Genomic DNA, 27,817 nt, shown 5'->3' with positions numbered 1-27,817 from the left:
TAGACCTGTGTTTGCGGATCAGGTTGTTCAGAAGATGCCATCTTTCCCAGCCTACTCCTCTTCAAATCGATTCATTCGGGAACGATTGCTTAGGCCTGAATAAGGACGACTGGACTAAAACTCCGACATTATGTTTTTTTTTTTTTTTCGTTCCTTCTATTATGCTGAGGCAATAAAGTAAATATTATTTTCTGATTAGATCGAGATAGATATAGATATATAAATCAGTGGAGATTGCTGAGGGGAGTATTTGATACTACTTGATACTATTTGATACTCTATTCTACTCATTCCTCTCCAGCCATTACCACGAGCCCGTCCTCCCCAATTAAGGTGCCACCAACCTCCTGTGATATATATATATATATATTATTTTTTTTTTCTTATTCAACTTTGTTCAAAATCAGGTCCGTTTGACTTTAAATAGCAAAACAATACATTTCCCATGAGCTCAGGACTTCCGTTTTTGCGGATATGTCAAGAAGGTGCATACCGTAAACGACTGTTAGGTTTGGTTTATATATATATATATACACTATATATATATATATATATATATATATATATATATATATATATATATATATATATATATATATATATATATATATATATACACTATATATGCATTTATTTTATTACTTTTCAAAATCAGAACTTTGACTTTAAATCGCATAACACTACATTTCCCGTGACATCATGTCAGGATTTCCGTGTTCGCGTTTGAATCTGCCAAGAAGGTGCATGCAGTAAACTTCCGTAAGGTTATTTAACTTTCGGCATAACAAAAGAGTGATGTCTGAACTAAAACCTTGTAAGGTGTGTAATTTTACGCGTCAACAATCATACGGTTTGGTTGTTCCTTCTCTGGACCAACTAAAGATTAAAGGTACGCTAATGAACGTTGTAAACAGCTGTCTAGCCAACCACAACTAGCTAAGTTAGCTAGCTAAGGTTAGATAGCTACAGAAAAGTTAGTTTATCTTTGCGTGTGTTATAATAGTTTTGGTAGCTACTATAGATAGTCTTCCTGATGAGCTGGGAGCATGCATTCCTCCTTAATGAAGACAAGTGATTGTAACTACGTGTCATATAAATACAACCCAAATGCAGAATACATTTTGCTAGCCTAGCGCCAGGTAGGTAGGTATCTGTATGTAGCAGCATACGTTGCCACTGTATCAGCTGTTAAATTATATAATGTTTACAGTATCTATTATTCGTTCATTGGGAAATCAACTAGCAGTCAACTATGATCTCTAATCTTCGTGAATCATCACTACATTCTGGAAACTGTATGAGCAACATTTTGCTCTGTGTGCTCTACATATTCGACCTGTACAAACTTGATTGAATTAGATATGGCACCTCAGCAGACGGAGGTAAAATTAGTTGTATACTGGATATTCGGTGTATATCTGTGTTCTCTAGTCAATGGCTATTGAACCAACCATGCCATGACTATGAGGATAGTATATTCGGAATCAGGGGTGGATGGAACAATCCATACTTTTTTTCTTGTTTGTTTTTTTTGGGATATCGCCAAGGTCCTATATGATAAGGAATATTTTCTAAGTGAGAGAACATTACACCTTTTAATTTGTTTTTACATTTAACCTGTCTTCTCTTGAGATTAAAGTATTTTACTTTAAGATATGAATTGCCACAATTATGTTTGTTCTTAAAATGATGTATTTTATTAAAACATAAATAAAGTAAATAGCCTGAATTATCTTGAAAAAAAGTTACATTTTCCTATTTGTATGATTTAAAAATGTGTCTCTAAAATAAACAGTTGTTCATTTAAGTTCTGGGCCCATACATGTTAAAGGGAAATGTTTTTAAAAAATATATAAAAAAGTATTCATAATCTCCAGTACCACCCCAACATCAACATCCAATGACATCAGTGTGCATAGTGTGCTTTTAACCAGTTACAAGTAGACATTACCTACTAATTGTCTGCTAATTGGTTTATATCATTGGAAGCACTTGTCTTCCTCTATTGTTTTACTACAAAACATAGACATGTGCCACTTTAACATATGTTGATGTTGGGGTGGTGCTGGAGATGACAAACATTAAGTTGAACTATTTAGACTTTTTTTCACCTTTATTTAACCAGGTAGGCCAGTTGAGAACAAGTTCTCATTTACAACTGTGACCTGGCCAAGATAAAGCAAAGCACTGTGACACAGAGTTACACATGGAATAAACAAATGTACAGTCAATAACAATAGAAAGTCTATATACAGTGTGTGCAAATGGCGTGAGGAAGTAAGGCAATAAATAGGCCATAGTAGAGAAGTAATTACAATTTAGCAAATTAACACTGGAATGACAGATGTGCAGATGATGTGCAAGTAGAAATACTGGTGTGCAAAAGAAAGTAAATTAAAACAATATGGGGATGAGGTAGGTAGATTGGATGGGCTATTTACAGATGGGCTGTGCACAGCTGCAGCGATCAGTTAGCTGCTCTGATAGCTGATGTTTAATGTTAGTGAGGGCTATATAAGTCTCCAACTTCAGCGATTTTTGCAATTCGTTCCATTCATTGGCGGCAGAGAACTGGAAGGAAAGGCTGCCAAAGGAGGTGTTGGCTTTGGGGATGACCAGTGAGAAAAACCTGCTGGAGCGCGTGCTACCAGTGGGTGTGGTTATCGTGACCATTGAGCTGAGATAAGGTGGAGCTTTACCTAGCGAAGACTTCTAGATGACCTGGAGCCAGTGGGTCTGGCAACAAATATGTAGCGAGGGCCAGCCGACGAGAGCATACAGGTCGCAGTGGTGAGAGTGCTATATGGGGCTTTGGTGACAAAACGGATGGCGCTGTGATAAACTGGATCCAATTTGCTAAGTAGAGTGTTGGAGGCTATTTTGTAAATGACATCGCCAAAGTCGAGGATCGGTAGGATAGTCAGTTTTATGAGGGTATGTTTGGTGGCGTAAGTGAAGGAGGCTTTGTTGCAAAATAGGAAGCTGATTCTAGATTTCATTTTGGATTGGAGATGTTTAATATGAGTCTGGAAGGAGAGTTTACAGTCTAGCCAGACACATAGGTATTTGTAGTTGTTCACATATTCTAAGTCAGAACCTTCCAGAGTAGTGATGCTAGTTGGGCGGGCGGGCGGCGATCAGTTGAAAAGCATGCATTTAGTTTTACTAGTGTTTTAAGAGCAGTTGGAGGCCTCAGGAGTGTTGTTATGGCATTGAAGCTTGTTTGGAGGTTTGTTAACACAGTGTCCAAAGAGGGGCCAGATGTACACAGAATGGTGTCATCTGCGTAGAAGTGGATCAGGGAATCACCCGGAGCAAGAGTGACATCGTTCATATATACAGAGAAAGGAGTCGGCCCGAGAATTGAACCCTGTGGTACCCCCATAATGACTGCCAGAGGTCCGGACAACAGGCCCTCCGATTTGACACACTGAACTCTATCTGAGAAGTAGTTGGTGAACCAGACGAGGCAGTAATTTGAGAAACCAAGGCTGTTCAGTCTGCCGATAAGAATACGGTGAGCAATCCGGTTTCCGAGCTGGTCAGCCATGCTCAAGGTGCACCTCAGCCACACTCGAGGTACTAAACAATATCATAACTGCCACTGTGCAGCCGTCTGTGCAGCCGTCTTCATCGGCCTGGCCAAGGCTTTCGACTCTGTCACCGTACCTCGACATAGTCGAAAACCTTGGCCAGGTCAATGAAGAAGGCTGCACAGTACTGTCTTTTATCAATGGCGGTTATGATATCGTTTAGTACCTTGAGTGTGGCTGAGGTCACCTTGAGCGTGGCTGACCAGCTCGGAAACCAGATTGCACAGCGGAGAAGGTACGGTGGGATTCAAAATGGTCAGTGATCTGTTTGTTAACTTGGCTTTCGAAGACTTTAGAAAGGCAGGATGGGTTTGGGTCTAGATTGTCACCCCCTTTGAAGAGGGGGATGACCACGGCAGCTTTCCCATCTTTAGGAATCTCGGAGGATACGAAAGAGAGGTTGAACAGACTGGTAATAGGGGTTGCAAAAATGGAGGCGGATAATTTGAGAGGGTACAGAGGGTACAGGTTTTGCAGCTCTTTCAGAACATCTGCTATTTGGGTGAAGGAGAAGCTGGGGAAGCTTGGGCAAGTAGCTGGGCAAGTAACATGGCTAGCCGTAGAGAAATGCTTGTTGAAATGATTGATTATCGTGGATTTATCGGTGGTGACAGTGTTTCCTAGCCTCAGTGCAGTGGGCAGCTGGGAGGAGGTGCTCTTATTCTCCATGGACTTTACAGCTACAGGATGCAAATTTCTGTTTGAAAAAGCTAGTCTTTGCTTTCCTAACTGACTGCGTGTATTGGTTCCTGACTTTTCTGAAAAGTTGCATATTGCGGGGTCTATTTGATGCTAGTACAGGAAGTTTTTGTGCTGGTCGAGGGGGGTCAGGTCTGGAGTGAACCAAGAGCTATATCTGTTCTTAGTTCTAAAAAAAAAAATGAAAGGGGCATGCTTATTTTAGATGGTGAGGAAATTACTTTTAAAGAACGACCAGGCATCCTCTACTGACGGGATGAGGTCAATATCCTTCCAGGATACCCGGGCCAGGTTGATTAGAAAGCCTTGCTCGCAGAAGTGTTTTAGGGAGCGTTTGACAGTGATGAGGGGTGGTCGTTTGACTGCGAACTCATAACGGAGGCAGGCAATGAGGCTGAGATCAGCAGAGGTCAAAACCGCAGTGGATTTGGAGGGCAAGTTGGTCAGGATAATATTTATGAGGGTGCCCATGTTTACGGATTTGGGGTTGTACCTGGTGGGTTCCTTGATAATTTGTGTGAGATTGAGGGCATCTAGCTTAGATTGTAGGACTGCCGGGCTGTTAAGCATATCCCAGTTTAGATCACCGAACAGAACGAACTCTGAAGATAGGTGGGGGGCAATCTATTCACATATGGTGTTCATGGCACAGCTGGGAGCTAAGGGGGGTCTATAACAAGCGGCAACATTGAGACTTATTTCTGGAGAGATGGATTTTTTAAATTAGAAGCTCGAACTGTTTGGGCATAGACCTGGAAAGTATGGCAGAACTTTGCAGGTGATCTCTGCAGTAGATTGCAACTCCTCCCCCTTTGGCAGTTCGATCTTGACGGAAAATGTTGGATGGAATTCTCTGAATATTTGATGGCCTTCCTAAGCCAGGATTCAGACACGGCAAGGACATCAGCATTAGTGGACTGTGCTAAAGCAGTGAGTAAAACAAACTTAGGGAGGAGGCTTCTGATGTTAACATGCATGAAACCAAGGCTTTTATGGTTACCTCTCTTACTGTCATTGAGTAACGATAAGAGAGCTTGCATCTCTGGATGCACTAGTTATGCTGGGTGAGGTCACCGCATGTGTGGGAGGTGGGACAAAGGAGGTATCTGAGGCATGTTGAGTGGGACTAGGGGCTCCGCAGTAAACTAAAACAATGATACCTATCCTAAACTACAGCATACAAGTCATATTGATATTAGAGAGAGACATAAAGAAATCACAGGTGTTGATTGGAAGCGCTAGCTAAGACAACAAGAGGAAGAGAACAACATCAGTTAAATCAAATCATTTGTATTTGTAACTATGTCATTTATACAACATTTTAAAGAAAAACCTGTTTAACAACTAACCCACATTTCTTCTTAAATAATCTTGTAAGAGTCTGATGACTAACGCAGGCTTCAAGCTTCCTTTTAAGTAATTTTTTTGCAGGTAATCGCCATAGACTACCAGTATGCAAATTAGGCAGTCAAATGAATGACTATCTTACCGATGCAATTCGTTAGGCTACTGACGAGTCACTAAAATAGCAACCAAAAAACAGCATTGTGTGTGTTTGTGGAAAGAAAGACAAAGATCATAGACCATAGCTATGATTGTAGCTGCTTGTCCTTGATATGGGGCAGCACTGGATAATTTCCATAGTCATGGCACGCCATTTATATAAGAGCTATTAACGATTTGAAATCTTAAATCTGACTTTTTTTTTAATATTTGATGTAATGAAAACATTGTGAATTGTTTTCCATCCATCCCTGAATCAAAATATACCATCTTCATAGCCATGGAAGGCTTGGTTCAATAGCTAGTGATGAAGTGAACCGAAAATCCAATATAAAACACATTTAACCTCAAACCTCTATGGGACATCCCTTAAATTCCTAAAATGCTACTCACTAGGCGTGGTGCTGTCTTAACAAAGCTCACATCCCTGGCCTGGACACGAGATCTAGAATACTACTAGATAATAAGTATAATCATGTGTTTTGTGGAAATCCATACAGTGCCTTCAGAAAGTATTCACACTCCTTGACCTTTTCCACATTTTGTTGTGTTACAGCCTGATTTTAAATTGGATTAAGTTTAGATTTTGGGTCACAGTGCAATAATAGTGTTTTAATATGATTTTTGAATGACTACATCATCTCTGTACCAGACACATACATGAATTTCAACCACAAAGACCAGGGAGGTTTTCCAAAGCCTCGCAAAGAAGGGCACCTATTGGAAGATGGGGGCTTGTTCTTTAAAAAAACAGACATTGAACATCCCTTTCAGCATGGGTGAAGTTATTAATTACACTTTGGATGGTGTATGTATACACCTGGTCACTATAAAGATACAGGCATCCTTCCTAACTCACTTGCCGGAGAGGAAGGAAAACTGCTCAGGGATTTCACCATGGCGCCAATGTTGACTTTAAAACAGAGTTTAATATCTGTGATAGGATGAATCAACAACATTGTAGTTAGTCTACAATACTAAAATATTTGAAAGAGTGAAAAAATGGAAGCTTGTAAAGATATTCCAAAACATCCATCCTGTTTTGAATACAAAGTGTTATCTTTGGGTCAAACACATCACTGAGTACTACTCTTCATATTTTCAAGCATGGTGGTGGCTGCATCGTTATCAAATGAATTTATATAGCCCTTCTTACATCAGCTGATATCTCAAAGTGCTGTACAGAAACCCAGCCTAAAACCCCAAACACCAAGCAATACAGATGTAGAAGCACGGTGGCTAGGAAAAACTCCCTAGAAAAGTGGGGTGGCCAGTCCTCTTCTGGCTGTGCTGGGTGAAGATTATATTAGGACATGGTCAAGATGTTCAAATGTTCATAAATGACCAGCATGGTCAAACAGCAAGGAGTCATCATGCCAGGTAGTCCTGGGGCATGGTCCTCCGAGAGAGAGAAGAGAGAGAATTAGAGCGAGCATACTTAAATTCACACAGGACACCGGAAAAGGCAGGAGAAATACTCCAGATATAACAGACTGACCCTAGCCATAAACTACTGCAGCGTAAATACTGTAGGCTGAGACGGGAGGTGTCAGGAGACACTGTGGCCCCATCTGATGATACCCCCGGACAGGGCCAAACAGGCAGGATATAACCCCACCCACTTTTCCAAAGCACAGCCCCCACACCACTAGAGGGATATCTTCAACCACCAACTTAACATCCTGAGACGAGGCTGAGTATAGCCCACAATGATCTCCGCCACGGCACAACCCAAGGACGGGAAGACCACGTCAGTGACTCAACCCACTCAAGTGACGCACCCCTCATAGGGACGGCATGGAAGAGCACCAGTAAGCCAGTGACTCAGCCCCTGTAATAGGGTTAGAGGCAGAGAATCCCAGTGGAGAGAGGGGAACCGGCCAGGCAGAGACGGCAAGGGTGGTTCGTTGTTCCAGTGCCTTTCAGTTCACCTTCACACTCCTGGGCCAGACTACACTCAATTATATGATCTACTGAAGAGATGAGTCTTCAGTAAAGACTTAAAGGTTGAGACCGAGTCTGCGTCTCTCACATAGGTAGGCAGACCATTTCATAAAAATGGAGCTCTGTAGGAGAAAGCCCTGCCTCCAGCTGTTTGCTTAGAAATTCTAGGGACAATTAGGAGGCCTGCGTCTTGTGACCGTAGCGTACGTGTAGGTATGTATGGCAGGGCCAAATCGGAAAGATGGGTAGGAGCAAGCCCATGTAATGCTTTGTTGGTTAGCAGTAAAACCTTAAAATCAGCCCTTACCTTAACAGGAAGCCAGTGTAGGGACGCTAGCACTGGAGTAATATGATCAAATTTTTGGTTCTAGTCAGGATTCTAGCAGCCATATCACTAACTGAAGTTTATTTAGTGCTTTAGCCGGAAAGTAGAACATTGCAGTAGTCTAGACCTAGAAGTGACAAAAGCATGGATACATTTTTCTGAATCATTTTTGGACTAAAAATTTCTGATTTTTACAATGTTACGTAGTATAAAATAAGCTGTCCTTGAAACAGTCTTGATATGTTCGTCAAAAGAGAGATCAGGGTCCAGAGTAACGCCGAGGTCCTTCAGTTTTACCATCAAGATTAATTGTCAGATTCAACAGAAGATCTCTTTTGTTTCTTGGGACCTAGAACAAGCATCTCTGTTTTGTCCGTGTTTAAAAGTAGAAAGTTTGCAGCCATTCACTTCCTTATGACTGAAATGCAGGCTTCCAGCGAGGGCAATTTTGGGGCTTCACCATGTTTCATCGAAATGTACAGCTGTGTGTCATCCGCATAGCAGTGAAAGTTGCATTATGTTTACGAATGACATCCCCAAAAGGTAAAATATATATTGAAAACAATAGTGGTCCTAAAATGGAACCTTGAGTGACACCGAAATTTACAGTTGATTTGTCCGACAGATAAGATCTAAACCAGGCCAGAACTTGTCGGTGTAGACCAATTTGGGTTTCCAATCTGTCCAAAAGAATGTGGTGATCGAGGGTATCAAAAGCAGCACTAAGGTCTAGGAGCACGAGGGCAGATGCAGAGCCTCGGTCTGACGCCATTAAGAGGTCATTTACAACCATCACAAGTGCAGTCTCAGTGCTATGATGGGGTCTAAAACCAGCCTGAAGCATTTTGTATACATTCTTTGTCTTCAGGAAGGCTGTGAGTTGCTGCGCAACAGCCTTTTCTAAAATGTTTGAGAGGAATGGAAGATTCGATATAGGCCGATAGTTTTTTATATTTTCTGGGTCAAGGTTTGGCTTTTTCAAGAGGTTTTATTACTGCCACTTTTAGTGAGTTTGGTACACATCTGGTGGATAGAGAGCCGTTTATTATGTTCAACATAGGAGGGCCAAGCACAGGAAGCAGCTCTTTCAGTAGTTTAGTTGGAATAGGGTCCAGTATGCAGCTTGAAGGTTTAGAGGCCATGATTATTATCATCATTGTGTCAAGAGATATAGTACTAAAACACTTGAGTGTCTCCCTTGATCCTAGGTACTGACAGAGTTGTGCAGACTCAGGACAACTGAGCTTTGGAGGAATACGCAGATTTAAAGAGGAGTCCGTAATTTGCTTTCTAATAATCATGATCTTTTCGTCAAAGAAGTTCATGAATTTATTACTGCTGAAGTGAAAGCCATCCTCTCTTGAGGAATGCTGCTTTTTAGTTAGCTTTGTGACCGTATCAAAAAGACATTTTGGATTGTTGTTATTTTCTTCTTCGATACTGCACGGTACTGTCTTTCCAACCTAGTCGGAAGACTTCCAGTTTGGTGTGGCACCATTTCCGTTCCAATTATCTGGAAGCTTGCTTCAGAGCTCGGGTATTTTCTGTATACCAGGGAGCTAGTTTCTTGTGACAAATGTTTTTAGGGGTGCATCTAGGGTATTGCGCAAGGTTAAATTGAGTTCCTCAGTTAGGTGGTTAACTGATTTTTGTCCTCTGACGTCCTTGGGTAGACAGAGGGAGTCTGGAAGGGCATCAAGGAATCTTTGGGTTGTCTGAGAATTTTATAGCATGACTTTTGATGATCCTTGGTTGGGGTCTGAGCAGATTTGTTGCGATAGCAAATGTAATAAAATGGTGGTCCGATAGTCCAGGATTATGAGGAAAAACATTAAAATCCACAACATTTATTCCATGGGACAAAACTAGGTCCAGAGTATGACTGTGGCAGTGAGTAGGTCCGGAGACATGTTGGACAAAACCCACTGAGTCGATGATGGCTCTGAAAGCCCTTTGGAGTGGGTCTGTGGACTTTTCCATGTGAATGTTAGTCACCAAAACTTTGAATATTATCTGCTATGACTTCAAGGTCCGATAGGAATTCAGGGAACTCAGTGGGGAATGCTGTATATGGCCCAGGAGGCCTGTAAACAGTAGCTATAAAAAGTGAGTAGGCTACATAGATTTCATGACTAGAAGCTCAAAAGATGAAAGCATTGTTTTTTTTGTTTTTTTGTAAATTGAAATGTGCTATCGTAAATGTGGGATGAGCGGGGGATATGGTCACTAGTGTAACCAGGAGGTGAGGCCTCATTTAACATAGTAAATTCATCAGGCTTAAGCCATGTTTCAGTCAGGCCAATCACATCAAGTTATGATCAGTGATTAGTTCATTGACTATAACTGCCTTGGAAGTGAGGGATCTAACATTAAGTAGCCCTATTTTGAGATGTGAGGTATCACAATCTCTTTCAATAATGGCAGGAATTGAGGAGGTCTTTATTCTAGTGAGATTGCTAAGGCGAACACTGCCATGTTTAGTTTTGACCAACCTAGCTCGAGGTACAGACACGGTCTCAATGGGGATAGCTGAGCTGACTACACTGACTGTGCTCGTGGCAGACTCCACTAAGCTGGCAGGCTTGTTAACAGCCTGCTGCCTGGCCTGCACCCTATTTCATTGTGGAGCTAAGGGAGTTAGAGCACTGTCTATGTTCGTTATGGGTATGCTTGTCATTGAAAAGCACTAGGGAGTTTTTTAGGATAAAAATAAATGGAATAGAGCTAATCACAAGCAAAATCCTAGAGGAAACCTGACAAATTCACCTTTCAGCAAGACCATAACCTAAAACACAAGGTCAAATATACACTGGAGTTGCTTCAAGACAGCATTTAATGTTCCTGAGTGGTCTGGTTACAGTTTTAGCTGAAATCGACTTGAACATCTATGGCAGACTTGACAATGCCTGTCTAGCAATGATCAACAACCAATTTGACAGAGCTTGAATAATGTGAAAATGTTGCACAATCCAGGTGTGCAAAGCTCTTAGAGACGTACCTAGAAAAGACTCACAGCTGTAATCGCTGCCAAAGGTGATTCTAACATGTATTCACTCATGGATTTGAATACTTATGTAAATGAGGTATTTCTGTATATGATTTTTCAATACATTTGCAACAGTTTCTAAAAACATGATTGTCATTATGGGGTATTGTGTGTAGATGGGTGAGAAACAAATCTATTTAAAATCTAAATTTGGAATTCAGGCTGGAACACAACAAAATGAGGAGTAAGTCAAGTGGTATGAATACTTTCTGAATGCACTGTAGCTAGATAATAATGCAAGTAAGTACTGTACCAAACTAACAGTGATGTAAATAGGGGCGGCAGGTAGCCTAGTAACTGAAAGGTTGCTAGATCGAATCCCCAAGCTGAAAAGGTATAAATCTGTCATTCTGCCCCTGAACAATGCAGTTAACCCACTGTTCCTAGGCCGTCATTGTAAATAAGAATTTGTTCTTAACTGACTTGCCTCGTTAAATAAAGGTTAATAAAAAAATCAACTGGAGTGTAAACTCTGATCGCTGGTCTGCAAAAAGTAGAAAATTGATGGGCAAAAAGAAAACGTTGGTAACCTGCGTTTACCCTCCGCTACACAACTGCAAACTACAAATGAAAGATAGCAACACACTTCATCTAGGCCTATTGAGCACGCAGCAATGCAGAAGTGCAATGTTCTACTTAACTGTCTCTCAGCCACAAATGGTGCCCTATAAGTGCTCATGACACTCATGCAGGTGGTATAATCAGGGTGTCAAGGCTAAATACTGCTACGCATATAGATGTCATTACATTAATAATTTCTAAGTTGTGAGTGATGCATGCTATGAAGCTCTTGTTATGGTGGCAAGTTCAAGTAAAGTATCAGTAATCATTCATTCCATATACATGTTTATGTACCTGCACTTTTCTGTAATTCTACCTCCCAGGAAGCGAATCTCTTGGGTTTAGCCCAAGTACCTCCGTCTCTGTGGTATTAGAAGATGATGGGACAATAGTTGAAGATGAGGCCTATTTCTTGTGCTTACCTACAAACACAAAGTTTATGCTCTTGCATGAAAAAGAGACGTGGGCCCCACTACGGAGAAGTAAGCTTTTTCTGTTCTGTCAATGCAAATATGTATTGTCATGTTAGGCTATAGTCATTGTTTAAGCCTACTATTGTGTGATCCGTCATTTTGCGGCTTCTAAGTTGATCTATCTGCAGTTTGAGCCAACCTCTTGGGAAAGCGCATCCTCTGACATTCTATGCCTATATTCCAAGAGTATGTTTGTTTCTTTGCTTGTTTTTTGGGCTAACTAGTTAAAGACCAAACTCTGTTCTTTGATTACGTGGCATTGGTCATCTGTCTTAGCTCTCCCAGGTTGCATTCCCATACTAACGCATAGTGATTTTATACCATGCTACTGTAGTTGATGGCGGCACAGCTTGGATGACCAGGGAGTCTGTGAATCTTGAGAGCGATGCTGTGGACAGCTCAGTCAGTGGGATCGAGCCCTGGTTCTACCTGGCCCAGCAACTCAAGAAGGACCTGGCCAGCATCATACTGATGTCGGAGGCAGAATTACAAGTAGGGTAACTTCAATAACATCTCCACCTCCATCCCCCCTCTCACATTTAAATGTATGAATATAGAATATCTTGTTAAAGTTAGATCCTATTCCATCAGATAAAAACAACATTTATGGCTACGGGTATGGTATAAATATTGTGTATACTACTTCAATACAAAGCCCTCTATGTGTAATAGCGAGAATAACTATACATGTTGCGTGTTCCAGACCCTAGTGGACGTGCCTTGTTTAAAGCTGGCCTCAGCCCTGGGCTTCCCGGAGAGGAAGGCGCTGAATCTCCAGGACACTCTACAGAGAGTGTTGGACCGCAGGGAGGAAGAGCGACAGTCCAAGGAACTGCTCCAGCTCTACCTCAAGGCAGTGGAGAGAGAAGACAGTCAAGAGGCAGAGCCTAGAAATGACGGTGAGAGCGCTATCAGGAATAAAATGGGATCAATCTGTTAGAAGATCCACCTATGTGAGTGGAAATGCCATTTGAAGTGAGGGAAGGCATTTTAACTTCAACTCAAATGTTGTGGTAGTTTATGTAAAAGCATTGTGTGGCTTTTTTTGTCACTAGATGGAGCCATTCTTTAAGCAATAGACAACTAGCCCTGAAATATTGCCTCTAAACCTCTGGCTCAGCCAAGTTGTGTTGTGGGAGTGATTGTGTTCTACCATAACCCATGTCTCACAGGGTCAGGTGATGGGGATGTGACAGACGGGATGGCGGTAGATTCGGCATCAGGATTCATGTCCAGAACGCTGATGGTTCTCAAGGGTAAAACGAGCCCTGAGACCAGGCTCTCCAATGAGGAGCTGCAGGTATGTCACAAATACCAACAGCTAAACGCTGCATTTGGTTATACACGATCATATTAATAGACTAAAGTGGACCCCTCTCCTTGTCTACTCGGTCCTTGTCTACTCTCCTTAATCTGCATTGATATGAAAAGGCATGCATTGTGAAAACGAAGTCCCTGGTAGGTATCCACAGTATTACAGTGATATGTCCTAAGTTATTCAGTTTAGTGCACAGAAAAAAGCGAACAGGAGAGAAATACTTTCCATTATCGAGATGCACTGGATTGCGTCCCAATTCTCCTGAAAGGGTTCACTTCTCCCCATGTATTTTAAAGCATTGGATTCGTGTAAGCATAGGTTAGCGGGAGTTTATTACACAGCTCCTTCCCTTTTAAATCCATGAAGGGAAGTGAACAAACACACAGTTAAGGTAAAAGGGTAAAGAATTTGGACGCATGAAATTGTTTCCTTTCCACCACATGAGGGAAATGGGAACTACAGTATATGTGAGAATTTCTATATTCTGTCCACTTGGTGGCACTATCCCTCTGCACTCTTGATTTCAGTATACACAGCATATGAAAATGGACTGCCTAAGTACATCTTTTATCAAGCTGTTAACTCTATCACCAAACCAAACTACATTAAAAAAAAATAGTACAAGTGTCTGTAAATATGCCAAGTAATCCTGACAACAAAAAATACGTTTAGAGCAGTTCTAATAACATCACTGTATACCAAGGAATTGCATTTCTTATATTGAATACCATTTTTGTCCCAACTGTATCTGTTTGAAATCTAAGATCAAGGGCTTTTCATACCACTAAGTATACTCTGAGCCTCTTATCTCCCAAGTCAATTATCTCTGAAAACAATATCAATTACATTGAACATAATGAATGTAAGAACATTTACTTATTAAGTCCGCATTATATTATTTCAATGTGATCCATTGACATTCATGTACCATGAGCAACTAATGCAAATCTCTGCCATGTCTATACAGCGCAGAGACTATCCTATCCCCCATCTCTGCACTTCTGTCTTTCTCAGAATAGATTGCAGTTCTGATTTTAGCTGTATACAACATGAAATAAACCAAACCAAAATGTTGTCAACTGCAGATGGTGGTGAAGAAAGGTGCACGGGCCATGGAGCAAGTCCTGGGCTGGGACTCTGAGAGGACATTGGTGCTGCTGCAGGCATGCGAGGAGCAACTGAGCAGGCGGCTCCAGCAGGTTCAGGCCATGCAGTACCTCCGTAGCCACACACAACAACAGGACAGCACGCAGCCCTCCGACAAGAGCCAAGCCACACAAGCCAAGCGCAGCAAGTAAGGAGTAGGGGGAAGTTGCCACTACACGCTGATCTTTGGTGAGTTTAGCGTTTTCCCACTTATGGTTAGGATTAGGGAAGGGGAAACTGATCCTAAATCTGTACTTAGGGAAACTTCACGCCAGAGCCAGCTAGTAATACCCCTCTGTCTCTGACCACTGACCACAGAACACACACTATCTGCCTTAAGACTGAGACGATAAGTATTTGGATGGTAAAGCATTTTTTCTTGAAATCGAACAATGACCATGAGGTTAAAGTGCACACTGTGAGCATTAACTTGAGGGTATTTATCTATATCGGGTGAACCATGTAGAAATTCGGTTACTTTTTGTACATGGTCCCCCTCCCAATTCACTTATTTGTGCGTTTAAAGTAGTAAAATGTTAAGTATTTGGTCCCATATTTGTAGCACACAAAGACTACATCAAGCTTGTGACTACAACTATGTTGGATTATCCTGATTGAATTGTGAATAATGATGAGTGGGAAAGTTACAGATGCAAAAATATCATTCCCCCAAGGCATACTAACCTCTCACCATTATAATAACAGGGGAGGTTAGCATTTTTCGGGGGGGTATGATATTTGTGCATCTAACTTTCTCACTCATTGTTCACGTTTCATTCAGGATTATCCATAATCATGGTAGCATCCACGTTCATGTAAAAGTGTTAGAAATTCATTTACAATAAAAATGACGCAATACATTATTTACCATTCATTTCTAATGGGCACAAATAATCTGAAACACAACCAAACCAAAAAGCAAATGCATCCACCACGTTTGTAGAGTCAAAATCTTGATGTAATTATTGCGTGCTAGGAATGTGGGACCGAATACTAAACTTTTGACTACTTTTAGAAACATATAAGTGAATGTGTCGTAATACCTTTGGTATCCTAGAATCGGGGGACTATGTACAAAAAGTGCTGTAATTTCTAAACAGTTCACCCGATATGGATGAAAATAACCTCAAATTAAATCTGACAGTCTGCACTTTACCTCTTAGTAATTGCTTGATTTCAATTCCAAACTTTGAGTATAGAGCCAAAATAAGAATAAATGCTTCACTGTCCCAATAATTACGGAGGGCACTGTATATCGCCTCCTGGCATCAATAAATGCTCATAAACGCTGGCATTATTTGCCAAATGGCTTTGGTGCCCCTTTTGTGAGTAAACCACATGATGGCTATCTCTTTAGGTACATTAAGTAGAAGTGTTATTAGCATAGGTAGATGTTAATGACCAGAACAATTAGGGATGGACCAACTGTGCAACCCTTTTGATATGTTGTCTTGGTCGACTCCTCCGGTACTTTACCTACTCAGGAGCAAAGTGTGACACAATACCTGATTCTTACCCCTGGAAGCTATAACAAAATTATGGTTGATGTTAACTTAAATTGTAAGCAAATACCTTGGACAATCCATTTGTGGTCAAAGATTAGTAACCCAGTAATCTGTTGACATTATATTTAATCCTATTTTCCTGAAGATTTAAAATGAGAGCTAAATGTTCCATTCCTGTCAATTTTGTATACTGAATTGTTGATATGCCTCCTAAAACCTTGCCAAATACTTAGCCTATTTCTTCTGCCTATTTTGCTTTCCCTTTTGACTCTACTTGTTTTGACTGCTCTGCATATTATTAACCAATATACATCAAATATAACTTAGAATTCATTATTTTTGGGAAACAACCAGAATTGGTTTATCGATCTGTACTTAAACCCTGTATATTTAGGAATGTTAATGTAAGAAAGGATATCAGATTTGATATGTAATTGTGATGTAAGCGTGCATCCGTGTAGTGTGGGCCCATGTGAGCTATCTGGTTGTATTGACAGGACATCCTTGTTAATAGGACAGACTTAAAGGGCTGTAAGATCACATTTCAAACCAGTCGTTTACAACAAGGATATGGGGCCAGCAAGGAGGCACATGTCATGACAATGAGATGCCAACAGCTTTATATATACAGAAAAGTGTATTGAAGGCATTTATGGTGACAAATGGATGGGGAAACATGTTATCTTCACCTGTATTATGATGTGATTCTTGTACTCCACGTGAATATTAATTGAAATGCTCTGAAGTCCGTTACACACTCGTTATTGCTTCCAATGTTCCTTGAAAGAAAAAGGTGTGTGTTCAGTTCATTTGAAATGGTGCATCTTGGGAGCCCTCTGTATGAAATGAATTAACATGTACGTACTGTACATATATTTTATCATTGAGCCACAGAGTTGTGTAATCAAAGTTTTGCAGTGTGATTAATGAGGCTTTTTTTTAATGGAACTGTTTAAAATGGAACTGACTGGGCAAGCGGAGTGTTAAGTATGACAGCTTTTCTACAATAAAGCGCGCAATCCTGACATCACTGTGTTTTCATTCACAACTTTTTCATTTACTGCTTGTTATTTTTTTCCAGTGTATATAAAAATGTGCTTCACATCCATGGACAGAAGAATGTAATGCTGTGTGTTTTTTAATGAGCTAAAGGATATAGAGGATTGCCTCAGGAAGACTAGAGGAAGGATAGGACATTTGATCCACCATTAAATGGTAAATTTAACTCACGGCTTGTGATGCCAAGATATTCTTCTCCGTATCGTCGATATATTGGTCCAGAAAAAAAAAAACGTTATGGATTGTTGATATTCAATGAAGTTATTTTATATGTCATGGCGTGTACATTGTTTGGCCCTATGATACAATTGTAAAGGAATAATGATGGGTGTGAGGGAAAAGAGGTGACTGGCTATGTACTGTTGCTGTATGTGTCTGGACAGTCAGTTGATTGGTTTTATGGCGTGCGCAATTCCTGTGACATTACCTCCGCTTAACCAGTGTTACCCGAAATGGGCAGAGGTGACATGTAAGCAGTGTGTGAAGTGTCTCAGCATTTTGGGAGGTTTCGATTGGGAATTTAATATGGTTATATTCATTTTATTATCATTATTTCAGAATATTTCCCTTTGTTTTGCATCAACTATCAATCTGAATGTAAACCAAGTCTTTCAACCATGTTCTTTAGTGGTAGACATTAAACAAAACAATTATGGCATTTGTGAGGTCTGAAATGAGGTGAGTGACTTAAAGGAGGCCTTCAAGCACAATGGATCCTTTTCTTCTAAATGTCAAGGTAATGTCATCTGATGGGTCATTGTCCATGAGAACTCGCGCAGCTTACCACAAGAAACTGTTGGCCTTCAAATGATAAAGTTAGGCTCATGCTAGAAGCAATTTGTGAGAACTACAGTTTTCTCTCCTTCCAACAATAGCATTTCATTTAAAGAAGCAATCTGTGATTGATACATTCATTTTTGGACTGTTAAAGTTAATGATAGCCTATAGCCATTGATTGTGGATAGAAATGATAAATGCATCATGAGCTCAATTCAACTGTCTTACTCTATTGCGACCCACAATTTAATTGTTTTACACATTTTTCTGTAAACAATGTATTTAAAAACACACTGCTTTGATTCGCATGATTTAAAACTAATTTGTTCTCATAGAATAGAGATGGTTAATTCCTGCATCCATAGTTGTAGCTATGAATTTGAGTGATTACATTTATCTAGCCCCATCCCTTAGCTGCTTGCTAAAGTGTCTGAGAACAGGCAATTTCATCAGACTGAAGCACCGTAGAATATCAGTTTTTATAGATGAGTAGCTAGGGAGCACGAAGAATAAATGCATATTGTATGAAGGTTAAACAACGACAAATCATTGCTTCTTAGACGGAAGACATAGCAGCAGCTGATTTGACTTTTAAACTACTTTCACTGCATTAATTTAATGCTTCGAGTGCCTGTTTGTGTGGAGAATATCAGACCGAGTAACTGTTTGCATATAGTAATTGTGAAGTTCTGGCTTTGAGGGTCACTACAATATCTGCTACCTTGGGAAAACCATTGGATATTACAAGGACAGTATTATGGCAGTATTTTTTATTTGGGAGGTACATGTTATATCAGAAACCAGAGGGCAAAATTGTGAATATGGGTATTTATCTGAATGCATTGGAACTATTTAGAGGTGTCCCGCAAGGATGACCAGTGTCTCTTTAGTTATTGTACTAGCTATTGAGATGTTGACCATCTCTTTGAGGAACTCATTTATAGATGTGGCCCAGAGCTTTTTTGTGGTAAGGTCATGTGATCGGGTGAAACTCTGGAGCCTTTGTTGCAGTAACATTGGATGTTTATTGAAGTCTAGGTAAAAGTGGACACGTCTAGGGCGCTGATGTGCTTTGATCCGTAAGATTTTGTTCTCCTCTGCTTGGCAGTGTACTGCATGACAGCACCCCATTTCAACGAGTCCTGTTAGTCTGTCTCCAAGTCTTTGTTGCACTTATATTGTTTAGTCTTTCTTCTGACCTCTGCATCTGTACAGGCACACAAAGATTGCTCTAAACAAAATGTTTTTAAAGCTACAGTCTGGGATAGTAGTAGACTGCCCTGACTGAAGCTGTGAAGATGCCTGGGGGAACAACAGGACAGAAGTTGCTACTGTAGCATCACATTCATAATCTTCATAGGAGATTAGCCTCCACCTTGGTCTCCAGAGCCTTCACTTTGGTCTCACTGGCATTCAGTATGTCCTTCAGAAGTATTAGGATCTTCAAGAGGACCTCAGGTTTCTCCTCTAGGGCTTTGAACCGGACCTGAAGGAAATTGGGATCCTCAGCCTTCACCCCACAGACACAACACTGAACAGCAACAACAGCACAGCTACCACTGACTTCATAATCACATTATAGAATATAATTGAGTAGAATAGATTACAATAGTCCAACAACAACAACCTGGGGATAGGGGGGGTTGAAAACCCCAACAGCAATCACAAACACACACTACTAATTATCAAACTAAGCAACAGAAAGCACATGTGATAAATACACCATTTCACCATCTGCCAGAGTACAAACAACATTCAAAAAGAAATGTAGTACTGGGGGAATGTAGTACTGCAGGATGTAAGTTAAAGAACTGCTCACGATTACAGTAAACCCTAAAAAACAATACCAGAGGGGTACCCTATGAAGCACGCTAGATCCACTCAGGATTTTATTACCTATTGTTTATGCCATCTTTGGTGTGGTTATCAATGCATGAGCACCTTTTTTCCCCACTCCTATCAATAAAATAATTTCATCATAATCATTTTATTTTTCAATCAAAAGTTTTAATGTGTGTGAAGTTTCAAATGCATTCTGTCATTACTATCTTCTTCAATGACTGTGATGATGACAATATTTTTGCGAGAGCAAGGGAATCTGATTTCATTGGTCTTTAACTTGCAGGACAGAAACGTAATTCAGGGTAAATGGAGTTAGCCCTTAGTTAGCCTGCCCCAGAGCAGGTTAAGGATTCATTGCCATAGAAATGTACCTGGCTAAAAGGTGAGCCACATTCGTATGACTGGTTATACCAAGTTGAACTCAGAGTTGGCCAAAGTTACCTTGCTAACTCCTCAAACCTGATTCGTAAGATACCACTCTGGAAACAAAAAATAGTCTGTTTTGATTGATGGGAAGTTACCTTATCTAATTATGACTAGAGGTTAATGCTCTATTTGAAAGGGAAACCTACTTGCCAATAGTTTCCTGTAAATTACTGGAAAATTCACAGTAAGCCCTTTACAGTGTTATTTAATTAACACTGGAGTTTGCTTGTTGAATTAGGCCTTTTATATCATGTGGATTATCAAAGATTTCAGACAAGGTATCACATTGGCATAGCATGTGATTTAAGTTCTACTATGCTTTTTGAACTCCCAAGCTGGTATACTTAATCTTCCATCCCTTGTTTTTCCCTGAGATGTCCGACCTGAATGAGACATGTACTTGGTAACTGCCCGTGTCTATCTTGCCAGGAGGAGATGCTCCACAGAACGGTCCGTACTCTTGTCCTTCCGTGAAGATCTTGGAAGAGAAGGAAAACTTGGTCAGGAACTCCAAGGCCATACATCTTCCAAGGAGGGACAGCAGACACAGACAAGTTGCTTCTAGAGCATGAGTAGGAATACATTGTGTATTCATCAGCCCTTGTGTCTTTGATTGGTTACTTTAAAGGATGGCCCTACGCTAGTATGCACCGGCTGACCTTCAAGACATCATATGGACAGGGGACATCCGAGTGGCCCTCTACGTCAAACGGTTCCTGGAAGTCCAGTAGCACTCTGAATCCCTCTGGTAGGAGTATGGTGTAGTTACAATGACTCATTGTGGGGTATGGACTGGGATAACCCGGGCTGGTCAACTCTCCTGACCTCTCTGTCAGCACCTGACCTCTGCAAGGCACTACAGAGGAAAAGACACAGATCAAATCAGTGTTTGTATTTATTTGTTTATTTTAAAGCAGTTTATTCTCATTATTTGAAGCACTTCTAAAAGAAAGCCTAGTTAATAGAAAATGGATAGTAAGTGCAAAAACATTGAGAAGCTTTCCATTGTCTTGTCATAATTCGCCCTTATTATCTTTTAGTGGACGCAAAATCCTTCTGGCATAAGCAATCGGGCTCATTTAAACTGAATTATTACTCTAGTAAGTACACAGATGTTGTAATAGACAGCAACAAATCGATATCTCAAAGAGGCAGAGTTGCTGTAATTTATATAATTTGAGAAATTTGAAAGCGGATAATTGTTTTTGTCTATTCATCCCCTGATATGTGGTGTCACTTTATCCTCTGGCTAAGAATAACAATTTAAGGCACGTCCACGTTGGTAATTGTGATTAATTACCCAGCATCAGTGCGCTATTAGCGTTGAAAACAGGTATCAATTTTCGACGCCTTTTCCAGGGAGCTTTTCCCTTAGGAATCTCTAGTAATTAACCTAGCCTTGCGCCAGCTGGCAGAGATCAACTACTTTCTACAGCTCTGTGCTTCTTCACTCTGAAATTACTTTGTAATCACTCCACTATGCTGTAATGAGCTGCTGTGTGCGTACTTATTTCAAACACGTGGCAGCAGTGTGCCCTGCTCTGAAAGTGCTGTAAATTATCTTTAGAGATGGACATAGTCTGTTCTGTGTTCATGGGATAAGTGAAGGACAAATGGACAGTCAAATGACTATCCTCAGGTACACTCCCAATTTTCTGTTCTTTGGGACATTAGAATTCAGAAAGTAAAACATACATTCAATATTGTTTTTCTGTTTTCTTGTGAAGACACATTTCCTCTCAGTTTCTTTGTGCTGTATTCCGAAACATTGGAGAACTTCTTTAAGTGGTATGGATAGGAAAGCCTTTTAGCTGTGTAATGGTCTAAAGCCAATTCTAATTAAATGTGCTATCTCTTTGTAGTATTCATGAATATATACATGTATTCATGTTTGAAACCATTCCAAGCTGAGAGGAAAGCATTGCATTTGTATAATGAATTAATCAAAAATGTAGCCTAAACTATGTAGGCCCTATAGGTTCACAAATACTGCTATCAGTATTAGTCCAACAAATCAAATCGTATGAATAATACTCCCTCATTCATTGGAATTCCTGTTTTTTTTGTCTAGTTTAAATCACCCTTACCAGTGCAGGACCTTTTGTTGTCATGGAGCAGGTATCCCAACCTGCAAGTGCAGTAATAACCACCAACATAATTGTGACAATAATGGTCACACACAGACTCTCCATCTACCGTGCTGAGGCACTCATTGATGTCTGTGAACAGGGAGAGAGAAGCCAGTTAATATAGACCTACAAGAATGTTACATTTGGGTTGCAGATACAAACATACATTCAAAGATGAGTTCCAGGTCATTGAGGATGCATTGATAACATTTCAGGTATACATAATTATGTATAATTGATAATTAAGGGGTTTACAAGCAGTTTTAGAATAAACGTAATTATTAGTGTATAGATGATGAAAAACAAGTAAAGTGAAGTTCATATAATGAATTTGAATTCATTTCCAGAAGTAATCATTTATATTTCACATTCATAGGCACATTTCTATTGGTCCAACGCAGGACAATTTAAGTACTGCTATATAGGCAATGGAGTCTGAACAGTCATCTCGGGTCAGGGGCCTTTTTTCCTGATTCCTCTACTGAATTGGGTATTCTGAGATCATTATACCTACTGTTTTATATTGCTAGTTGGTCGTTGTGAGGGAAATTCTGAACATTTGGGGTTCTCTGTATATACATATCTTCTGTAGTCTGTCCCCAACAGCAATGGTCTGACAGCACCATTGTCAACATTCGTCTACTGAAGAATATATCTATTTTTTTATAATTGTTTCCCAAGGGGTTGTGCTTGAATTATACCAATGTGAGTTATTCAGTCTCCTGTTTCTTGACCCAGAGTTAACCCTTGAAAATTTATCCTCTATCTTGATTCCTTTGGTGGATAAACACACACCTTTTTAAACAATTTAGAGTCAAGAACAGATCAAACCCTCTGATCTTTCAGAGTTTATTCAGATGAGGAACCAGGCTTAGGCAAAAGTAATGAAAACTGACTAACAGATTAGCAATCTATCAGAAAATGTATAAACAGATGTATTATCTCGATTAAGAAAGCTAAATCCAGCTACTTTCTAAGCTCCATCTCTGCTGGTGATCCTTCTAAATTTTGGGAAACAGTTAATTCACTGAAGTGTACAAACTCCTCTTCTTCCCTACCTAAGCAGGTTCTGTTTGACTCTGGCATCATTGCTGAAATTAAGGATATACGGGATGCTTTTAATCATAATTGCATCTCATCTTCTTAGTAAGCAACTCCAGTGTAGATTTTGCCTTGTGTTTTAGGTTATTATTCTGCTGAAAGGAGAATTCATCTCTCAGTGTCTGGTGGAAAGCAGACTGAACCAGGTTTTCCTCTAGGATTTTGCATGTGCTTAGCTCCATTCTGTTTCTTTTTTATCCTGGAAAACTCCAAGGTGCTTAACGATTACAAGCGTAGCCATAACATGAAGCAGCCACCACTATGCTTGAAAATATTGAGTGGTACTCAGAAATATGTTGTGCTGCATTTGCCCCAAACATAACACTTTGCATTCAGGACAAAAGGTTAATTGCTTTGCCACATTTTTTACAGTATTTCTTTAGCGCCTTGTTGCAAACAGGATGCATCATTTGGAATATGTATATGCTGTACAAGCTTCCTTTTAACTAGGTTAGTATTGTGGAGTAACTCAATGTTGTTGATCCATCTTCAGTTTTCTCCTATCACAGCCATTAAACTCTAGCTGTTTTAAAGTCACCATTGGCCTCGTGGTGAAATCCCTGAGCGGTTTCCTTCCTCTTTGGTAACTGAGTTAAGAAGGACGCCTGTATCTTTATAGTGATTGGGTGTATACATACACCATCCAAAGTGTAATTAATAACTTCACCATGTCTATTTTTGTGAGGTATTGGAAAACCTCCCTGGTCTTTGTGGTTGAATCTGTGTTTGAAATTCACTGCTCGGCTATTGCACACAGTGAGTCCATGCAACGTATTATATGAATTTTTTACTGCTGAACTTTTTTCCGGTTTGCAATAACAAAAGGGATGAATACTTATTGACTCAATACATTTCAGTTTTTTCATTTTAAATTAATTTGTAAATGTTTCTAAAAACACAGTTACACTTTGACATTTTGGGGTATTATGTGTAGGCCAGTGACAAAAAAAATGTATCAATGTAATACATTTTAAATTCAGGCTGTAACCCAACAAATTGTGATAAAAGTTAAGGGGTGGGAATACGTTTGGAAGGCACTGTATATGAATGCAGCTGCCACTTCATTAAAGCTGTTAGATTCAGTTTATCATAGAGCATTAATACTGCCTACCGGTTCAATACACATCCCTGCAGTATTTTCCATGAAGTAGGCTGGTTCTCTTTTGAAGTCTCATAGGTCAATTGATTCACTGCTATTTTTTTCTTTACAAAGCTCTTTTACAAAAACTCCTGCAGTACCTAACATCATGATACACCTTTAAACATCAGCTACCATACCTGGTTTCAGGGATGGCTAACTCTAGAAATTCCTTCAGTTTCATCAGTTAGGTAAAACAGCTTTTTGTTTCTTTGCACCCCATGAATGGAACAATCAACAGAGTTCCCTATAACTGGATGTACTGGTGCCTCTTGGGTAGTTCAACATGTTGATTGCGAACCTCTTTGCTGAGGAATGTGATTGTTTTACTTTAATGTGTTTTGTATATTTGTATTTTATTGTATTTTGTCAATTGTGTTCACGGAAGAGATCTTGGTCTCAATGGGACACCTTGTTAAAGTAATGGTAAAATAAAATTCTACTTCACCTTCTGAGGTGTAAAATGCTTGAAAGCCAGTGAAACGCCCCTCATTGGAGTAGTCACTTCTGAAGACTACCGACATGATGTTCCCAGCCGACAGGATAACTGTGTTACTGGGGGCGTCTACATACTCTTTCTCCCCTTCGCCACAGAAACGCAATGTCTCATTGGCCTCTGCAAACACCTAGTTCAACATGAGCACAGACAGATTTCTAACAAGTTAATGAGTGCATGCAGTTCTTGAGGGTGTTTCTCAGGACCAGTGGAGGCTGATGGATGGAGAAAATGGAGAAAGAGCGCATTGTAATGGTTGGAATGTAATAAATGGAGCGGTAGCAAAACATATGCAATAAATAAGTAATCTATGAACACAACTTATTATTACAAATGATCATGTGTGAATGCATAACTTTCATTTGCAAATGTTTAATACCGTTCATTCCAATGTAGCCATTAGAATGAGGTATGCCCTCCCAATTTCTCCTTTCACCAGCCTCTACTGCTCAGGACTGTTTACCTGAATATAATCATATTCACAGTGGTGGGAGGGTTCCAGACTGAAGTGGGTGAAGTAGAGTTTAACCCTGTGGCTTTCTGGGACGGAGATGTTCCACACTGTGTGATGGTTGTTGGGGTATGGGCGAGGGAAGTTGGGGGAAGTGAAGCTGCCAAACAACCCCGTCATTTCCACGCTCAGAGATACAGGAAGCAGGACAGCGAGGACAGATACACAATACGCACTGTGTACCAAAGTGAGATAAACATTCAAGCTACAGTCTAAGATTTACAGCAATTTCAGCTAATGAAATATACAAGTTCATTTTGAAGAATATGATTTATACCTTTATAAGATCAGTAAAACTGCCTTACTATATCATAACCAAAACAATGGACCAATTACCCTATTGTTTATGTTTTTTGTTGTCATTGGAGACTTTAAACAAATTATGTAAAACTTCAAATCATTAAAAAAAGTGATGTTGCTTTCAAGTAATGCCATTCCTTGAGCACTGCATGTTAAAATGTTATTGTGGGATGCATTTGCTCCATTGTTGATGTTTTCATTGGTGGTCCTCTGTCATATTCATGCACTTTAAAAGGTGCAATCTGAAGTTGCTACATACATTTTTGGACTTATACATTCATTATATGTACTCAATTGATGTAAAAATATACTTGTATTACTTATTAATGCCTTGAGCTTAGTTTAACTGTCGTATCTCATCACAACCCAAAATATAAGCTTGTTTTTACTCCAATGTTTGTAAACAAATTAAATGTAAACCAATATTACAGCCTCAAAACATGGTTAAAATCATAATTTTGATATCATGGATGATCCATCCATAGTTCTGTCTATGGATTTGAGATTGATTACATTTCTCCAGCCCCATCCGTAGCTTTTTACAGAAACAGGGGCGGTGAGATCACTTTTGTTATTGTTTCAACTGTTGATTGCCCATTTAAAACAAGTGTGGCTTTAGACTACATTCTTCAGATCTATTCATTTGATTCCTAATGAAGAACTCGCAGTGATAACTTACCAGTTCATCTCGGCTGCAGAAGATTCCAGAGGAGCAGTGTCATAGGTTTTGTTCAGTGTCTCAGAACGTTTGACTATCTTTGAACCCTTGTGCTCTCAAGGTTAATGAACTAGCGTCCTGACTAACCGACTTTGGGCAAACAAACAAAGCAATGATGGACTCATGATTTGTTCTATCTACAACACCCTATAACCCTGTTGACTTTTACAGCATCAATCTGGTGCCAACAACTGTTCTTAGACTATTCCTCACTTATATATATATATATATATCTACTGTACCAGTCAGTACCTGTCGTTGCTGTATATATTCAGAGCCATATTCCTATAAAAATGAGAGGATCAAATGTTGTTTAAGTGTTCACCTGCCTCGTCTTCATTTGGGGTGCTGCTATAGGCCACCAATTTCTAACAGTCAGTATTTGGATAATATGTGTGCAATGCTTGATAGTGTGTGATGTTAACAGAAAAGTATTTTTTATGGTTGACCTGAACATTGACTGGTTAGCAACTTGCTGTCCTCTCAATAGGAAGCTTCTAACTGTGACTAATGCCTGTAATTTGAGCCAGGTTATCACTCAACCAACTAGTGTAAACCAATAGTGTTGGATCTATTGAAAGGACAGCTTTTTTCCATCTACGTAACATTGCAAAAAATCTGAAACTTTCTGTCCAAAAATGATGCGGAAAAATTCATCCATGCTTTTGTCACTTCTAGGTTAGACTACTGCAATGCTCTACTTTCCGGCTACCCGGATAAAGCACTAAATACATTTGTTAGGGCTAAATACGGCTGCTAAAATCCTGACTAGAACAAAGAAATGTGATCATATTACCCCAGTGCTAGCCTCCCTACACTGGCTTCCTGTCAAGGCAAGGGCTGATTTCAAGGTTTTACTGCTAACCTACAAAGCATTACATGGGCTTGCTCCTACCTATCTCTCTGATTTGGTCCTGCCGTACATACCTACACGTACGCTACGGTCACAAGACGCAGGCCTCCTAATTGTCCCTAGAAATTCTAAGCAAACAGCTGGAGGCAGGGCTTTCTCCTATAGAGCTCCATTTTTATGGAATGGTCTGCCTACCCATGTGAGAGATGCAAACTCGGTCTCAACCTTTAAGTCTTTACTGAAGACTCATCTCTTCAGTGGGTCATATTATTGAGTGTAGTCTGGCCCAGGAGTGTGAAGGTGAACGGAAAGGCTCTGGAGCCTTTGCTGTCTCTGCCTGGCCGGTTCCCCTCT

At 40.0% G+C, this 27,817-nt stretch overlaps 3 protein-coding genes across 3 annotated transcripts in view; 1 reads left to right on the top strand and 2 right to left on the bottom strand.

Annotated features, from left to right (window-relative positions):
- pex14 (peroxisomal biogenesis factor 14) overlaps window positions 1-348 on the bottom strand; it is a 101,217-nt gene extending 100,869 nt beyond the window's left edge. The window contains exon 1 of the mRNA XM_046343845.1: window positions 6-348. Within this exon, the coding sequence (XP_046199801.1) occupies window positions 6-41 (36 nt within the window). The 5' untranslated portion in view covers window positions 42-348. The remainder of the gene's footprint in view (window positions 1-5) is intronic.
- A 284-nt stretch (window positions 349-632) lies between these two features.
- Window positions 633-17,138, top strand: dffa (DNA fragmentation factor, alpha polypeptide). The gene is made up of 6 exons (XM_046343842.1): window positions 633-889; window positions 11,995-12,153; window positions 12,479-12,636; window positions 12,848-13,043; window positions 13,317-13,444; window positions 14,548-17,138. The coding sequence occupies exons 1-6, from the start codon at window positions 796-798 to the stop codon at window positions 14,758-14,760; spliced, it is 948 nt and encodes a 315-aa protein (XP_046199798.1). The 5' UTR covers window positions 633-795; the 3' UTR covers window positions 14,761-17,138.
- Window positions 17,139-19,520: 2,382 nt separating this feature from the next.
- Window positions 19,521-26,708, bottom strand: masp2 (MBL associated serine protease 2). The gene is made up of 6 exons (XM_046343843.1): window positions 26,572-26,708; window positions 25,545-25,767; window positions 25,034-25,211; window positions 22,305-22,436; window positions 20,877-21,073; window positions 19,521-20,695 (listed from the first exon to the last, which is right to left on the bottom strand). The coding sequence occupies exons 1-6, from the start codon at window positions 26,577-26,579 to the stop codon at window positions 20,531-20,533; spliced, it is 903 nt and encodes a 300-aa protein (XP_046199799.1). The 5' UTR covers window positions 26,580-26,708; the 3' UTR covers window positions 19,521-20,530.
- Window positions 26,709-27,817: the final 1,109 nt, after the last annotated feature.

The sequence above is a fragment of the Oncorhynchus gorbuscha genome, linkage group LG03 (genome assembly GCF_021184085.1).
Source record: "Oncorhynchus gorbuscha isolate QuinsamMale2020 ecotype Even-year linkage group LG03, OgorEven_v1.0, whole genome shotgun sequence".
In the NCBI taxonomy this organism is placed as follows: Eukaryota; Metazoa; Chordata; class Actinopteri; order Salmoniformes; family Salmonidae; genus Oncorhynchus; species Oncorhynchus gorbuscha.
This window is presented reverse-complemented; position numbering and strand designations above follow the sequence as displayed.

Bases quoted from the DNA above. Each gene is read 5' to 3' on its own strand.
- masp2 (XM_046343843.1), bottom strand. The intron at 21,074-22,304 runs GTAAGGGTGATT...TTTCCTCTGTAG, and splicing joins CAACAAAAGGTCCTGCACTG to TGCCTTGCAGAGGTCAGGTG. The intron at 20,696-20,876 runs GTCAGCCGGTGC...TTCTCTTCCAAG, and splicing joins GTCCATATGATGTCTTGAAG to ATCTTCACGGAAGGACAAGA.
- dffa (XM_046343842.1), top strand. From the start codon at position 796: ATGTCTGAACTAAAACCTTGTAAGGTGTGTAATTTTACGCGTCAACAA. The intron at 13,044-13,316 runs GTGAGAGCGCTA...CATGTCTCACAG, and splicing joins GGCAGAGCCTAGAAATGACG to GGTCAGGTGATGGGGATGTG. The intron at 13,445-14,547 runs GTATGTCACAAA...TGTCAACTGCAG, and splicing joins TCTCCAATGAGGAGCTGCAG to ATGGTGGTGAAGAAAGGTGC.